At 35.4% G+C, this 18,189-nt stretch overlaps 1 protein-coding gene across 7 annotated transcripts in view; it reads left to right on the forward strand.

The window, feature by feature from the left end:
* Nucleotides 1–18,189, forward strand: part of CABCOCO1 (ciliary associated calcium binding coiled-coil 1) — a 160,992-nt gene that overhangs the window by 53,702 nt on the left and 89,101 nt on the right. For all 7 annotated transcript variants that reach the window (XM_004021391.5, XM_060406495.1, XM_060406496.1 and 4 more), the window contains exon 5: nucleotides 4,395–4,467. In XM_004021391.5, coding sequence (XP_004021440.1) covers nucleotides 4,395–4,467 — 73 coding nt within the window. The remainder of the gene's footprint in view (nucleotides 1–4,394; nucleotides 4,468–18,189) is intronic.

Here is an 18,189-nt window from a genome sequence, read left to right on the forward strand (position 1 = left end):
CTCATTAAGTCTTTCTCTTTGCTTTGAAAATGATGGGGATTGGAGGAAAAGTATTTTTATTACAGTGATTCTTCATTGTTGAACTAAGAAATCTGTCTTTTTATATGCTTTGTCACAAGATCTGCGTGAGAGTCATGGATCTCTCTCAAGGGATATTTTTAAAGTTAGCAAATATTTAAACAAGAATTGGAAAAAAAAATCTTTTTTTTGCCTAACTAAAAGTTTCTGCAGAATATCTTTGTTCCTCCATTACTATATACTGCCGTACTTTTCAACTTTAAGTTTAAAAATTCTAAAATAAATGGTGCTACATGATAGTCTAGACATGCTCGTAATTTGCTTGGCAAGGATCCTGGTTGTAGTCTGGAAGTTTTTTTTTTTTTAATTAATGTGTTTAATATGATAAGGTTTATATACTGGTTTCTGGCATGCATTAATAATGGTGTATGATCTATTTTTATGTAATAACATTTGATATATAATAATATGATTTCTTAATGTAACAACATAACCTCCTAAAGTATGTCTCACTGAGAGCCACAGTAGTCCTCCTGTGAACCAGATTAAAGGGAGATCCTGTGTGGGGAGAGGGAAGGGAATGGAAACCCAGAACTGGAAAGGAAACAGGAATAGGAGAAGGAAAGGAAAGGAAAAGGAAAACCTGTTCCCCAAGATCCTTCTGCCCATCAGAGTTTGGAAATCACTAGGCAGGGGAGTTTAAACCATTCTTCTTTCCTTTCTCTCTCTATTTGAGCCTTCTCTCTTGCACATTTTTCAGCTGAACTCTCAGCCCAAGAGTTTTACTTTGGGCACAAGGATGGATAATCACAACAGCAAAACCCAAGCACCTTCTAGATGGTGAAAGATGGCAGCTCTTTTCTTGTTCATCTCATCTCTCTGGACAAATATTCATCAACATGTTTCTTTTCATTTTATTTACATTCAGAAAATGGTTAAGAGAGGAGAGGGTGTCAGTATTAGTCATCTTTAGATCCTAACCAGTTAACTTCACAAAACAAAATTACCTAGTAATTTTGTAAAAAGTAAAAAAGTAAAATTTTGTAAAAGGTAAAAAGTCTTACCTCTCCCCACCCCACCCCCCAAAGTTGGAAGTTTAGGCAAATAAGGTAAATCAGAACTAGTTTTTCTTTTTTAAAAAAATAATTTACTTACTGTTAGACTGCACTGCGTCTTCTTTGCTTTGCACAGGGTCTCTCCAGTTGTAGTGAGTGGGGACTATGCAGCAAGCAGGGCCTACTCATTGGTGCAGTGCACAGGCTTCTCATTGCAGTGGCTTCTCTTGTGGAGCACAGAATCTAGGGTGCACAGGCTTCAGTAATTGCAGCACACAGGCCCAGCAGTTACGTCTCACAGGCCCTAGAGCATGCAGGATACAGTCGTTGCAACGTGCAACCTGGGAGTTGCAGCTCGTGGACTCTAGAGCACAGGCTCAGTAGTTGTAGTGGATGGATTTAGTTGCTCTATGGCATGTGGAATCTTCCCAGACAAGGGACTGAACCCGTGTCCCCTGCATAAGCAGGTAGATTCTTATCCAGTACTCCACTAAGGAAGTTCCAGAACTAGTTTTGATGCTGTTAAATCTTTATGTTGTGATTTCAAAGAAATTACATGTTTTAAATGTCTATGTCACATAGAATAAAATATGAGTTGGTAAGTAGGATACCTGGAATTGATACTGACATTGTGTAAAGAGAAATGTGCTTCTCTACAACACTTGTTCACAGTGTCACAAAGATCCACAAATATTAGTTTAATGGCAGGTAAAGCATATAATAGTTACCGTTTTAATGACTACAGAGAAATTTTCTAAATATAAAGCTAACTCATGTATAAAAAATATAACCATGTTTCATTTTAGCCTGATAATTAAGTTTAATCAACCAGCGATAGCCCTAGTCAATTTTGGGAGAGTGCTTTTTATAACATGACTTATTGTACATGAAACTTAACTGACAATAAAATTGAAATTTCATTTGATGCTCTTAATAAGTCTGCACCATATACTCTATCAATATAAGGCATTTATGAATTAAAAAATGAATACCAAAATTTCTTCCCAACATTGCTATGAGTACTGAGTAATCTGAGTAATATATACATAGCTTTTTAACATAAGACATCATTTAGATATCCATCGGCTTCAAGGACACTTCTGTCATTGTATATTCTATGTATTCTGTAGAAGTCAGGTGAAGGTAATGTGCACAGATGTATACCCAATATAAGAAAAGCAACACTGTCCCTGTTTGCACACGTGCACTTCCTGGTGTGGAGCCAGGTATCTTGACCCATTTTCATTCTGAGTCCTCTCCTTTTGATTTAAGACTAAGACAGATGTTTGATAAAATAATCTAAGGATTTGAGTCAACTGAAAGTTCAAAGGTAGAGGTAAAAAATACATTCCCATTTCAGAAGTGATGCTTTGTTCCCATATAAGTCTCCCTGGTAAAGTGAGAGAACCCCAGCTGTGGTGGGGACCAGATCAAGGCACTGGGGGTGACTTGACCAGCAACTGGGTAAGTGCCTCCCTTAGGTGGCCCCTCCCTCTCCTTGCCTGTCTCTCTATAGCCCTGACCTTGCCCAACTTTGCCTCTTTGACCACTGCATCCAAGTCATGCATTTTATATTCATTGTGAGAAGTGAGTTTCTTTTTTAGTATGGGATAATCTAATAATGACTTCCCTGGTGGTTCAGGTGGTAAAGAATCCACCTGTAATGAAGAAGACCCAAGTTTGATCCCTGGGAGATCCCCTAGAGAAGGGAATGGCAACCCACTCCAGTATTGTTGCCTAGAGAATTCCATGGACAGGGGAGCCCAGTGGGCTGCAGTTCATGGGGTCACAAAGAGTTGGACACAGCTGAGCAACTAATACTGATCTAATAACTATATGCAATAAGGAGAATAAGGTGGAAAGATTATGAAATTGCGGGAAGATTTATGAATTGACTTCATTGAGTGACATAAGATGGGGGAAGGAAAGTTTTATACCAGTTAACTGAAAAGAAGCCAAGCTCTTTCCAAAATACTCTGCAGTCTTATTTTTCTACTCAGAGTCAGTTATTGACAGTGTAATACTTTTAATCTTAAAGCTTTCTCTAGGTAACCAGTGTAAGGGAAGGTGGGTTTGAATGTATTTTGCTTCATTGAATCATCAAATGTCACTAATCTTAATGTATTTTCTAGCCAACAAATCAAAGTAATGTCAAGGTCTAAGTTAGTTTTCTGAATGTTGATGACTAATTTGAATGTAATAAAAAAAAAAAAACATGACTGATCTGCACACACATCACTTTTTAATGGATTGTGTTAGTAGTGAGATCAACTGCTAATGTAACTCAGAGAGCCCCAGCTGCCTGAGGATTTTTTCATTGATTTCAAATGAATTGAAACTTTGATCCATTACAGCATTCAGAAACCATTATTATACATGCTCTGTAGCTACATTTTGCAAATGTTAATTTCTCAGTTATATTAAAATCAATTTTCTTAAATAGCAAAAGGCACCAGAGTGAAAGAGAAACCACTAAGACAATTTTTTGTTCTTCAGCATTTCACTGTATTATGAGTCTATTAATTTTCCCAACCAGCAGGATGAGAATTAGAAAAATTCAAATATTATCACAAACAGGATATTAGAAGTCAACCTTTCAGTAAATTTTTAACTCTCAGTAACACATTGCTGAGATATTTAACCTTACTAGAAATACATACATTTTAAGAAACTCCTATCTTTTATCTCTTTATAGGTTTTATACACTGACCACCTAGTCTTTAGGGTAGGAGCTAAAGAAATTATCTTTCTTAAGTTAATTCCTACCTTTGATGTGTAATCGAATATTCTTTAAGAAAATCAGACATCTCTTAAAAAGTAGTTCAGTTAACATTATATCATTTTTCAGGTGTTATTAGAGATTAATCTTGAAACAGTTTGAGAACATGAGAGGTTTAATTGATATGGAAGTAGCCTTAGAATTCAGTGCTATTTGTATGAGAGGAAATTGATTCCAGTTTGGAACAAAACATGAAAAAGAATATGAAGGTTGGTGTTTAGGTGCATTGCATTATTTGGTCATGAGCCAAGAAAAGTCAAGATGAAATCTACCCCAAACCTATCCATTCATCACAGATTAGTTTACCGTTACTAATTTAGGTACTGTGTTATATTGTCATTGTATCAGAAAATAAGCCTTTAAATTTCTTAGCATTTCTGGGCAACATATTTTGAAGTAGTGGAGGTGACTGATACCATATTAGTGTTTAATGTCTTTAGCTTGGTCAATGCAGACAACTTTCCTATATTAAATATTCTTATATATTTGCTTTTTTCCCTGAAATAAATTTATCAGTTTTCCACATTTATTTTGTGTTTCAGCTTATTTCAGCACTACAAGCTGTATGAGTTTCTGTTCTTCTCTGCCAGGGAAGAAATTGTGATAGGAACTGAGGTAAGTAATTTATCTAGATGGAACCAATTAAGCTGAATCACTTAATGCATGCTGATCAGCATCTGGATCTTTAACTGCTTAAAGCAACTTCTTGTCAAGATTACTCAAGTGTTAATATAACCAACTAGTAGTTTGCAAAAAGAATAATTACACAAAGTGAGCTTTGGATTAAGAAAATAAGCTGTCTTTTGGCATTAAAAGCATTGTTAATCACATATACTTTATGTATTTATGGATTATTTGACAAAGCTCAGTTGGATAGAGTATGTGTATCTTCATACAAATAAAATCAGGAAAAGTGAGATAAATTAATTCAGTTAAATCTCTTCTAATTTCACATTTATTTTCAGTGTACTCATTGTTTAAGGCCTAATTCAAATCCCACTTTCTCAACGAAGCAAACCTTCCTTAATTACGTCGCATCTCAAAGGAAGGGTTTAGAGAAACTCTTTAATCACATTCTATTATTTTATTCCAATTTATCTCTTTCTGCTGAATATTGGCTACTCTTAGCACAGCAGTAAGCATGTATGTTTACATCTCGTTATATGGTTTTCTAATTGTTTCCCGGGGATTGATATAGTTGACATAATCCAACCGTAATTTCCTTGAAGCCGTGAATCATGTGCTGTTTCACTATGCAACATATAGTATAATGCAGGGCACATAGCAGTGCCTCTTAATACTCCATAAGTGATTCAGTGACAGTGCATATAATAGCAGTTCTACAAGAAATGGTTTACCTAAAGCTGTTTTTGAACACTCTTAAATATAATCACATATTCATAATTACTAGAAATGAATCCACGATAAGAGAACATCTTATGAAGGCTGTGCTGTACTTAGTCGCTCAGTCAATCCAACTCTGAAGATGCCATAAAAAGTGCTCTTTAGATTCTCAACTAGAAAAATAGGAGACGGGAATGGTCACAGTCAGAAATAAGGTGAATAAGGGGATATTTACATTATCTGTATAATTTTCCTAGTATTAAGAAGCAGATGCAATGTGCCAGCCATTTGGTCTTCCCTAGTATTGTTATTCTGTAGTTTATAAATTGCTGACTTCATTAAACACCTGAGTCATGGTGTCCATTTGGGTACTTGTTCTACTGTTGGCCTTTTAAATGAGCTGAAGGAAAACAAGGAACCCTTTTTGCTTTTGACTTTCCTTAAAATTTCTTCTTTGTAGTCTCCTCATTTTGTGTCTTAAATTAGATGTCATTTGACAAAAGTTTCACTGAAAATGTTTCCATTTCAGAATTAAATCATATAGTATGACAGCATTATAATAATCATCTGTTTGGCATACAACCCTATCTTATCTACTCAGCAAAACTTTGGGAAAATGGTAGTGGCTTCCAGCAGTGGCATACACAGATATTTAGAATCATGAAGAAAAAAAATTTCGTGAAGAACTCCCTTTCCCTTTGTTAATTACACAATCGTGCCTTTCTCCTCTGTTGTAAGGTTATATTTAGGTGACATTTATGCTTATGGAAAGAAAAAATGGAGAAAGTAGACAAGGGTTGATCCATTTATTTTCTATTGTCTTTTGTATTTTCCCCAAGTTGACCAGAGCTATAAATAAATTCCTTAAGGAAGGGATGTTGGGTCTTCGAGAATTAGATCATTCATATAATTTTAAAGGATTAACCAAAGCAAATGTTATACTACAATTATTTTATAGCATTTTAGGAGTTTCTGATAATGTTTGGTGCAAATACCTTCTTTTAAGTAACAACCTTTCATAGAGGCCTGGTCCACTAACGTAATTATTCATGCTGACCTCAGGGCTCTGGAACCAAACAAGGGCGATACAACAGCCATGTAAGTGTTCAAACTTTAAATCTCAGGCAAGAATTCAAGTTAAGTAACACTGATGAAATTTAGTTTGTTTCTTAGTTATGGATAGATGATTATAACAAAATGCATAAATCACCTCTAAGAATAATTGCTAAATATTAATTTTAATTATTAATAAAAAACATAAATCATACTCAATTTTTCTTGGGTTTTAAAGAAAATTGAATTTGTATTTTTCATTTTAATAGTTGTTTCTAGCTATTTCTACTCACCTTTTTTAAACAAATTTCATATTAGGTCATTTTTTGGTAGGTAATTCATTATTCTTGGCCTGAGATTTTTCATAATCTAGAAATCTAATATATACAGTTCTATAAGCAGCATGTTTTGTAGTTCTTTCAATAGTTCGCATATAAACATATGTTGAAAAAGGTAGTGAACAACTAGAATGAGCTAGAATAATGACAGGATGGAGCAGAGAACAAAGGCAGCAGATAGATACCTGTAGTTGTAGCCATCTTAGAGGATGACACAATTTATTTATAGAGATGAGAATTTCCTTTTAATCACCCAAGCCAAGAACTCTCCAAGTCTGTTGTTTTGGCAATACAATTAGATCACAGATCCACAAACATAACAATTATAAGGGAACCAAAGTCTCCTTAAGGCAGCAGTCCCCAAACTTTCTGGCACTAGGGACTGGTTTTGTGGAAGACAGTTTTTCCATGGACTAGGTTGAGGGGGATGGTTTCAGGATGATTTGAGTATATTGCATTTATTGTACACTTTGTTTCTATTCTTACATGGGCTCCACCTCAAATCATCAGACATTAGATTCCAGAAGTTTGGGACTCCTGCCTTAAGGGGTATATGTTTTCTATGGCCTTGAGGACCCACCCAAAAACCTGGAAACTGTCCTTTGCTTTGGTTACCTGAAAACTAGGAGAAACAGTGAATACTTGTACACAAAGAACCCTATTGGTTAGTAGCAATGATGATGATCAAAAACTTATAGCAGATACCCAAAGACATGGTTCTAACCAGGTATCTACTGCCGGGCATCTACTAAAATGAGATGATACAGTTACAGCATTTATTCATTATTCCACATGTTTATGTGATCCAGTTTCTATTATGCTCTAGGCCTTGTACAAAAGTTCCAGGCATACACAGTGACAAGCAATGATCCTTGTCCTCATGGAGTTTATTGTTGAATGAGAGGGGAGAGATGATTAAGTAATTATAATATAGGGGTCTTCCATTAACAAGTGAAGTCTAAGAGGAAATCTAAAGACTGTGAATGAGTTAGCCAGAAAGTATATTTTTTTGGTGCAAGCAAAAGAAATTCCACTCAAAATAGTTCAATTAATTAAAAAAGGGGGGAGATATCTTATTATGTCGTGTGCTTGTGTGCTTAGTCACTTAGTCATGTCCGACATTTGGGACGCCATGGACTGTAGCACAGCAGGCTTCTCTGTCCATGGAATTCTCCAGGCAAGGATACTGAAGTAGTTTGACATTCACTTCACCAGGGGATCTTCCCAACCCAATGATTGAACCCTGGTCTCCTGCATTGCAGGCAGATTCTTTACCAACTGAACTACCAGGGAAGTCACTAACAGGTAAAGGCAGGGGTGAAAGCTAGACTAAAACTAACTGGATCTCATAGTCAACCATGTTACTGAGTGTGTATGTACATGTGGATATCCATGCATGTGGTTCAGTCTCTCATCTCTCCTAGACTTTTTTCATTTCTTTTTTCTGAAGGGCCTTGTTCCCTTCTATTGCAGTCAGGCTTCCTCCAGCTGGTGGTGGACATGAAAGAGACAGTTACAGTTTAGCACCTCCGAAAGAAAGAAACATTCCTCCTCCCAATACGATTTTCTGTGTTTGTGTTTTATGTCTGCTCTCAATTAGTCACTGTGACCAGAGAAGTGATATTATTAGAAAACCCAAGTTGACCATATTGAATGGGTGAAAGAACATGAATAGATCCCCAAAGAAGCAGGAAGAACTTTTCCAAAGGGAACAGTGGTTTTATCAAAAGAATAAACTAAGCACACATGTACAATTCCTCTTGCATCCAAAATCCTGTAAAAGACCAAAATTTTCAAAATTCAGAATGCCATAGATAAGAGGTTTGATGCCATCTAAAATGATAAATTATTGATTAGATGAAACTGTAGCCCCATATGTACTGAAAAGGCACTACAGAGTTAATGCTACATTTCTTTAGGCATCCTAAATTGATACAGAAATGAGAGAAACTTTGAGAGGGAAAATGATGAAAGCATTACTTTCAGGTCAGTTTTCATTCCAATCCCAAAGAAAGGCAATGACAAAGAATGCTCAAACTACCACACAGTTGCGCTCATCTCACATGCTAGCAAAGTAATGTTCAAAATTCTCCAAGCCAGGCTTCAACAGTACATGAACTGTGAACTTCCAGATGTTTAAGCTGGATTTAGAAAAGGCAGAGGAACCAGAGATCAAATTGCCAACATCCATTGGATCATTGAAAAAGCAAGAGAGTTCCAGAAAAATATCTACTTCTGCTTTATTGACTATGCCAAAGCCTTTGTGTGGATCACAGTAAGCTGTGGAAAATTCTTAAAGAGATGAGAATACCAGACTACCTGACCTGCCTCCTGAGAAATCTGGATGCAGGTCAGGAAGCAACAGTTAGAACTGGACATGGACCAGACTGGTTTCAAATTGGGAAAGGAGTACATCAAGGCTGTAAATTGTCACTCTGCTTATTTATCTTCTATGTGGAATACATCATGAGAAATGCTAGGCTAGATGAAACACAAGCTGGAATCAAGATTGCCAGGAGACATATCAAAAACCTGAGATATACAGATGACACTACCCTTATGGCAGAAAATGAAGAGGAACTAAAGAGCCTCTTGATGAAAATGAAAGAGGAGAGTGAAAAAGTTGGCTTAAAACTCAACATTCAGAAAAACGAAGATCATGGCATCTGGTCCCATCACTTCATGGCAAATAAATGGGGAAAGAGTGAAAACAGTGACAGACTTTACTTTGGGGGGCTCCAAAATCGCTGCAGATGGTGACTGCAGCCATGAAATTAAATGACGCTTGCTCCTTGGAAGAAAAGTTAAGACTAACTTAAGAGAGCATTTTAAAAAGGAGAGACGTTACTTTGCCAACAAAGGTCTGTCTAGTCAAAGCTATGGTTTTTCCAGTAGTCATGTATGGATATGAGAGTTAGACTATAAAGAAAGCTGAGCACCAAAGAATTGATGCTTTTGAACTGTGGTGTTGGAGATGACTTTTGAGAGTCCCTTGGACAGCAAGATCAAACCAGTCCATCCTAAAGGAAACCAGTCCATCCTAAAGGAAATCAGTCCTGAATATTCATTGGAAGGACTGATGCTGAAGTTGAAACTCCAATACTTTGTCCACCTGGTGCAAAGAACTGACTCATTGGAAAAGACCCTGATGCTGGGAAACATTAAAGGCATGAGGAGAAGGGGACAACATTGGATGACATGGTTGTATTGCATCACCGACTCAATGGACATGAGTTTCTATAAGCTCCAGGAGCTGGTGATGGACAGGGAGGCCTGGCCTGCTGCAGTCAATGGGGTTGCAAAGAGTTGGACACGACTGAATGACTGAATTGAACTGATGAAAGCAAGTAGAGCAGCTACCCCATTTAGTCCATTTACCTTCTGCTGCTTGTACAGGATACTGGGATTCTGTGGCATTCATTCCCATGCTAAAGAAACTATTGTGGGTGTTGACACTAAAGAGAAGGGCAGTTCTGTAGTGGCAATTGATGTTCAGAAGTGACAGTGAGTACACCTTGAATGCCTTACAACATCATTCTTTATGCCTCCCCTACAGTGTCTAAAGGCAGGCTTGGCAAACAGACATCCACAGACAAATGAACAAGGATCATCTAATGTGAAGGTCAGCTGGCAGCACAAAATCAACAAGTAGTTGAGGAAAATAAAATTATAAGAGATGCATGAAACTCTATGAACAGATCAAATGATAGCTAAGAAACAGAGTTGATAGAGCAAATGTTAGTAGATCTAAACTCTGATTAATAGTCTCACAAAAGTTTGAAAGTTTATCCTTTTCTTGACAAATGAACTGATACAGATCTTGTTTGTTTAAAATGAAATTTGAAAATGTTTATAAAATATCAATTTTCTGTTGATAGGCTTGAAAATCCAGAAAAAGCAATATTCAGGGAACTGTAAATTTTACTTGAGAAATACAGATTTCCTTGAGAGTGTAGAAAATCTTAATAGAATGTTAAACATATAAAATATTGAATGCTCAACACATAAAAATGCCGTCAGATATAGGTTTTATAGGCTAGTTCTACCAAAATTTGTTTCACTTTTATTTTGTCTGGGGATATAGCCAATTAGCAAATTATGTTGTGATAGTTTAAGGGGAACAGCAAAGGGATTCAGGCATATATATATATATATATATATATATATATATATATATATACATACCCATTCTCCCCAAACTCCCTTTCCATCTAGGCTGCCACATAACATGGAGCAGGTGCTATATTGTAAGTCCTCGTTGGGTGTCCAGATAATTAGGAAGTTTGGGATGGACATGTACCAAAATTTCTAAGAGGAAACATTTCCTTTTTATATGTTATTATAGAGCATAGAAGGAGATGGAAAGCTTTCAACTCATTCTCTGAAGTTAATATAATCCTGAGAAAGTTTTAAATTTATCCTGTGAATCGGTAATAAATTATAATTAGAAATAGAAAAGAATAACACAATATTGTAGGCAATCACAGTTATGAAAATATTATAGATGCATTAATCTTAAATAAAATATTATGAAGTGAAATATGGCAAAGGATTAGATGTTCAGATAGTGTTTATTCCAGATATGAAAGGATGGTTTAACACTGGGATATCTATTAATGTAATTTAGTACACTGTCAGATTAGAGGAAGGAAAAACAAAATGATGATCTCAATAGATACAGTAAAACATTTGATAACTATCCATTTCTCATTTTAAAAAGACTCTAGTTAGCCCATAATGTAGGTTTATACTCTTAGCTGATAGAATATACCAAAAACTGAAATCTGTCTAAAATGTCTTAATGAAGCCATTAAAATACCCACAAAGAACAAGACAAGGCTGATAATTTTGACGCAACATTGGATTTTTAGTTCCTCACCAATTTGATAAAACAAAAAAGTCAAAATTAGAAGAAAAAGGGAGGTGTTGAAAAACAAGATACAAAGCTGTCATTGTTTGCAGATGGTATGGTAAGAAACCATCATTAAGAAAAAAATATTTTCCTGTATTTTGTTAATAGCCTTGAAGAAAAGGATCCCATTGGTAATAATGAAAACCATAAAATATGTAGGAATGAACCTAACAAAATGCAAAGAAAATTGAACATTTTATTTGTTGAATACTTTAGATCTTCTATCCTATAGAATTTACTGACATTTGACTAAATTTTACCTAAATTTCTGTGGTATCTCTTCCTTATTTTCAGAACACAGTTAATGTTGGAAGGCTAACTAGATTTCACTTCATATACTTAGCAAGAATGATTTGAAGGTGGTTTTGTACAGTCTTATTAAGAGGCAAATAGTGTCTGGTTTTCTTTCTGTTTTCTTTTTCTCTTTTAATATTTTATCATTCTTTCTTCATTTATGAGTTCAGTATTTCTAGAAACAGAAACTTTCACTCTTCAATTATTTGATTAAAATGAGATACAGTTCATATGGAAAAGAAAGAACAGGTTTCTTATTCTCTCCCTTTCTCTGAAAGTTTTCAAAATAATAAGTTGGATTTTTAGTATACTTCAAAAGTGATGGTGGTAGACTGAATAATTAATTTCCCTCCCATCATTTCAAGATGCCTACATACCAATTCCTGGAACCTGTGGATATGTAATCTTACATGTGAAAGAGATTTTGCAGATATGATTAAGCTGAAGGCTTTGAGATGGGAGGATTATCCAAGTAGGCTCAATGTGATCATGTTCCCCCTAAGAGGAAAAGAGAGGAAAGAGAGAGTCAGTGACAAGGGGAAGATTTGAATAAGCTAAATTGTTGGCTTTGAAGATGGAGGAAGAGGCAAGGAGCCAAGGAATTCAGGTGCCCTCTAGGAGCAGACAGAGAAGACAGTGGCAACCCACTCTGGTACTCTTGCCTGGAAAATCCCATGGATGGAGGAGCCTGGTAGGCTACAGTCCATGGTGTCATGAAGAGTTGGACATGACTGAGTGACTTCACCGGAGAAGGCACTGGCACCCCACTCCAGTACTCTTGCCTGGAAAATCCCATGGACGGAGGAGCCTGCTGGGCTGCAGTCCATGGGGTCGCTAAGAGTCAGACACTACTGAGCGTCTTCACTTTCACTTTCCACTTTCATGCATTGGAGAAGGGAATGGCAACCCACACCAGTGTTCTTGCCTGGAGAATCCCAGGGACAGGGGAGCCTGGTGGGCTGCTGTCTATGGGATCACACAGAGTCAGACACTACTGATGCAGCTTAGCAGCAGCGGCAGCTAAGAGCTGAATAAGGCAAGGAAACAGATTCTCCTGTAGAGTCTCTGAACTGAATGGAGCCTCTTCAACACATTAAGTTGAGGACTTCTGACTTCCAGAACTGTAAAATAAATTTATGTTAATTTAAGCCACTGTTTGTGGTAATTTGTTGTAGTAAGAATAGGAAACTGAAATAGATTTTATTTTGTTTCTGTTTTGTTTGATCCATATTAATTACTATTCTTAATGCTCAGTTTGACTTATTATGACCAGTAATCCCATTGGTTTATTTGTGAATCCCTGTCAGAATATCACCCTGCTTTAATCACCATACCATAATAGAATTTCTTGCTATCTACTATCGCAGTGCCTTCTTATTGTTACCCTTCTTCATTATTTGGTTGATTATATACTTCATATTAAAATACTGTAAAAGAAAAGAGGAATACTTTTGATGAGCTTATTGGTAATCTGGAAACAACTGAGGAAAGAATCTCTGAACTAGAGGATATTATCAAAAGAATCCTCAAACCAAAAACCAAAGAAAACAAACACTGAAAGAGAAAAAAAAAATGGAACAGACTATTCAAGGTCTACAGGACAACTACAAAAGGTATAAAATGCATATAGTGGGAAAAGCAGGAGTAGAAGGAGAGAAAGGAAGAGAAGAAATATTTGAAGCAATAATGAATGAAATTTTCCCCAGATGAATTTCCCTGCATCCTGGGAGGTCAGAGAACCCAAAAGATGATAAATGCCAAAAAAATTATACCTAGGCATGTAAGTTTTAAACTATATAAAATCAAAGATAAAGAAAAATTCTGAAAGTAGTAGGAGGGAGAAAAAAAGACTCAACCTGTACGAACCAGTATAAGAATTACTTTCAATTTCTCTGAAACCATACAAGTAAGAACTGAGTGAAGTGTTTAGTGCTGAAAGAAAAAAACTACCAACCTAGAATTCTCTACATTGTGAAATTATCCTTAAGAAGTGAAAAAGGAAGGCTTTCTCAAACAAATAGTCCTGAGGGAATTTGTTGCCAGTAGACCTGGCTTGCAAGAAATGTTAGAAGAAAGTTATTTAACAAGGTGAAATAATATAGGTCACAATCTTGGATCTGCATAAAGTAAAGAAGTGCATTCAAAGAGGGAATAAATCAAGGTAAAATAAGAACTTTTGATTTTCTTTTTTCTTAATTTAGCTAAGAGTAAAATTTGTTTAAATAATAATAATGCATTTGATTTTATATATATATATATATATATATGCGCTTATCTATAAGTGACATGAATTTCATGATGGATATAAGAGACAACAGAGAAGAAATAGGTTTATTTTGTTTTTACAAGGTCCTTATATTACCCATGAAGCAGTATACTACTATTAATATTTAAAATTGGACTTGGATTGGCTGTAAGTGGATATTGAAAACTAGAGAACACCACTAAATTAGTAATATGCTAAAAAATGGAAATTATATATATAATATATATATAATGGAAATATAATGGATATATATATAATGGAAATTATATATTATGTAATTATATTGAATTTTCAATTAAGAACTGAAAGAGGCAACAAATAAAAAGCAGAAACAAATATGGTATGTATTAATCCAGCTATATCAAATTTAATGTCAGTGGTTTAAATTCATGGAAAAAAAGATTGTGTTAAAAACAATATGATCATCTCAGTAGATCCAGAAAATGCTTTTGACAAAATTCAATACCAGTTTATGATAAAAACTCTCTAAAAGTAGAAAGTAGGCATATAGGGAGCATACTTCAACATAATAAAGGCCATATATGACAAACCTGTGGGCTTAGCTGGTGACTCAAATGGTAAAGAATCTACCTGCAATGCAGGAAGCCCAGATTAGATCCCTGGGTTGGGAAGATCCCCAGAAAAAGGTAATAGCAACCCACTCCAGTATTCTTGCCTGGAGAATTCCATGGACAGGGGAGCCTGGTGGGCTACAGTTCATGGGGTCACAAAGAGTTGGACACAACTGAGCAACTAACACACACATATACACATGACAAACCTATAGCTAATACTGTACTCAATGGTGGAAAGCTGAAAGCACTTCCTATAAGAGCAGAAACAAGACAAGGATTTCCACTTTCACCACTTTTAGTCAACATAGTTTTGGAAGCCCTGGCCACAGCAATCAGAGAAGAAAAAGAAACAGAAGGAATCCAGATTGGAAAATAAGAAATAAAACTGTCACTATTTGCTGATGACATGATACTATACATAGAAAACCCTTTAAATGTTACTGGAAAACTACTCCAAATTAATTCAATGAAGTTGTAGGATGCAAAATCAACACATAGAAATCTGTTGCATTTCTGTACACTAACAATTATCTATCCCTGCATTCCTATACAGTAAGAATGAAAAACCAAAAAGAGAAATCAGAAAAACAGCCCCATTTACCATAGCATCAGAAAGAATAAAATTCCTAAGAATAAACCTACCTATGGATACAAAAGACTTGTACTCTGAATATTATAAGATGCTGATGAAAGAAACAGATAATACAAGTAGATGGAAAAAATATACCATGTTCTTGAATTGGAAGAATTGATTGTCAAAATGACTGTACTATCCAAGGCAGTCTATAGATTCAGTGCAATCTGTATCAAATTATCAATGGCATTTTTTTCTCAAAATTAGAACAAAAATTTTTACAACTTCTATGGAAACACAAAAGACCCCAAATAGCCAAAAAGCAATCCTGAGAAAGAAAAATGGAGCTGGAGGAATCAGATTACTTTACTTCAGACTATACTACAAAGCTACATTTATCAAAATAGTATTCACACACACACACACACACACACACACACACACACACACACACACACACAAAGAAATATAAGTCAATGGACAGGATAGAAAGCCCAGAAATAAAACCGAACACCTCTGGTCAATTAGTCTATGACAAAGGAGGCAAGACTATACAATAGAGGAAAGACAATCTTCAGTAGATGATGCTGGAAAAACTTGACAGCTATGTGTAAAAAAAAAAATGAAATTAGAACATTCTTTGACACCATACACAAAAGTAAACTCAAGATGGAAAAGCAGTTTGGCATGCAGCCAGTTTTAAGGTCATTGTCCAGTCAGAGGGAGAGAGACTTAGTGCCACCTCTGAAGCCTGAACAAGACTACTTCACTAGCTTCCCCAACACAGGTATGAAGAGGACATCACAGAGTGATAAAAGGGTTAATTCTCCAAGAAAACATGACAGTTCTTAGCATATGTGACTTAACAACAGGGTATCAAATTGTGTGAGGCAAAAACTAATAGAATTACAAATTTAAAAAAGGGATAAATCCTCTATCATAGTTGGAAAGTTCAGCACCCCTCTATTCATAAGTACATAGATCTAGCTGGCAGATGCATGTAAGAATTAAAGATTTTAAAATTTAAAAAATAAAAAAAAATAAAAATAAAAAAATTAAAATTAAAAAAAAAAGAAAAAAGAAAAAAAAAACATAGTAAGACTCAACAACACTATCAGTCAACTGAATATAATTGACATCTATGGACTACTTATCCAACAATAGCAGAGTACACATTCTTTTCAAGCTCACAAGGAGCATTCACCAAAATAGACCTTATTCTATACCATAAAACACACCTTAACAAATTTAAAGGAACAGAAATCATAAATGTCTCCTCGTAGATCACAGTGGAATTAAACTAGAAATCAATAACAGAAAGGTAACTGAAAAATCCAACAATTTGTAGTAATTAGACACACTTCTAATAGCACTGGCTCAGATAAGGCATCTCATGAGGAACTTGAAAGTATTTTGAGCTAAATAAAAATAAAAACACAGCTAATCACAATTTATGGGATACAGCAAATGCAGCGCTTAGAGGGAAATTTATAGCATTGAATGTATATATTGGAAAACAAGAAAGATCTAAAATCAGTAATCTAAATTTCCATGTTAGGAAACTAGAAAAATAAGAACAAATGGAATACAGAGTAACTGAAAGAAAAATAGTCTGCTCCTAAAGAACTGGAGCAGAAATCAATGAAACTGAAAACAGGAAATCAATAGAGAAAATAAGTGAAATCAAAAACTGATTCTTTGAAAAGATCAATGGAATTGATAAGCTTCAGCTAAGCTAATTAAGAAAAAAGAGGTAGGACACAAATTACTTACTATCAGTAATGAAGGAGGGAACATTACTACTTCCCTATGGACATTAAGAGGATAATAAAGGAATACTGTGAACAATTCTCTGCCCACAGATTTGATAACATTGATGAAATGGACCAGTTAACTTGAAAGACAAAGTTTGCCAAAACTCACAAAAGAAGAAACAGATGATGTGAATAAATGAATAAGCCTATATCTGTTAAAGAAAGTAAATAATTAGTAATCTTCCAAAAGACAAGACACATGGCTTAGATGGGCTCACTTGTGAATTGTAACAAATAAGGAAGAAATCATACCAGTTCTCTACAAACTCTTGCAGAAGACTGAAATAGAGGGAATACTTCCTAACTGATTCTATGAGGCCAGCATTACCAAAGTACTAAAATTAGACAAAGACATTACAACAAAAGAAAACTGTAGACTAATAGCTCTCATGGACATAGATGCAGAGGTACTTAACGAAAATTTAGCAAATCTCATCTAGCCATGTATTCACCATGACCAAGTGCGATTTATCCCAAGTATACAAGGCTTATTCAACATTCAAAACTCAATTATTACAATACTTCGAGGCAAGATAAAAAAAGAAAAATCACATGGTCATAATAGATTCAGAAAAAGCATTACATAAAATTTGATACCCACTTGATATAAAAACAGCATACTAGAAATAGAAGGGAACTCCCTCTTTTGATAACAAATATCAAAAACCTACAGCTAACATTATTAAACCATTCAATCCTAAAGGAAATCAACCCTAAATATTCACTGTAAGGACTGATGCTGAAGCCAGAGCTCCACCCCTTTGGCCACCTGATGCAAAGACTAACTCATTGGAAGAGACCCTGATGCCAGGAAAGATTGAGGACAGGAAGAGAAGGGGGCAACAGAAGATGAGATAGGTGGCTGGATGGCATCACTGACTAAATGGTCATGAGTTTGAGGAAATTCCAGGGGATAGTGTAAGATAGGGAAGCCTGGTGTGCTGCAGTCTATGGGGTTGCAAAGAGTCAACCACGATTTAACAACTGAACAACAAATACCATTAAGTTAGAAACTCAAAACTTTCCACTAAGGTAAAGTGTACTACAAGGCAGGGATATCTCTTCTGTACTATAAGTTCTAACTGATAAGACAAGAAGATGATATAAACATTATACAGATTGAGAAAGAAGATATAAAAATGTCTTTGTTTGCAGAGGACCTAACTG

The sequence above is a fragment of the Ovis aries genome, chromosome 25 (assembly GCF_016772045.2).
Source record: "Ovis aries strain OAR_USU_Benz2616 breed Rambouillet chromosome 25, ARS-UI_Ramb_v3.0, whole genome shotgun sequence".
Lineage (NCBI taxonomy): Eukaryota > Metazoa > Chordata > Mammalia > Artiodactyla > Bovidae > Ovis > Ovis aries.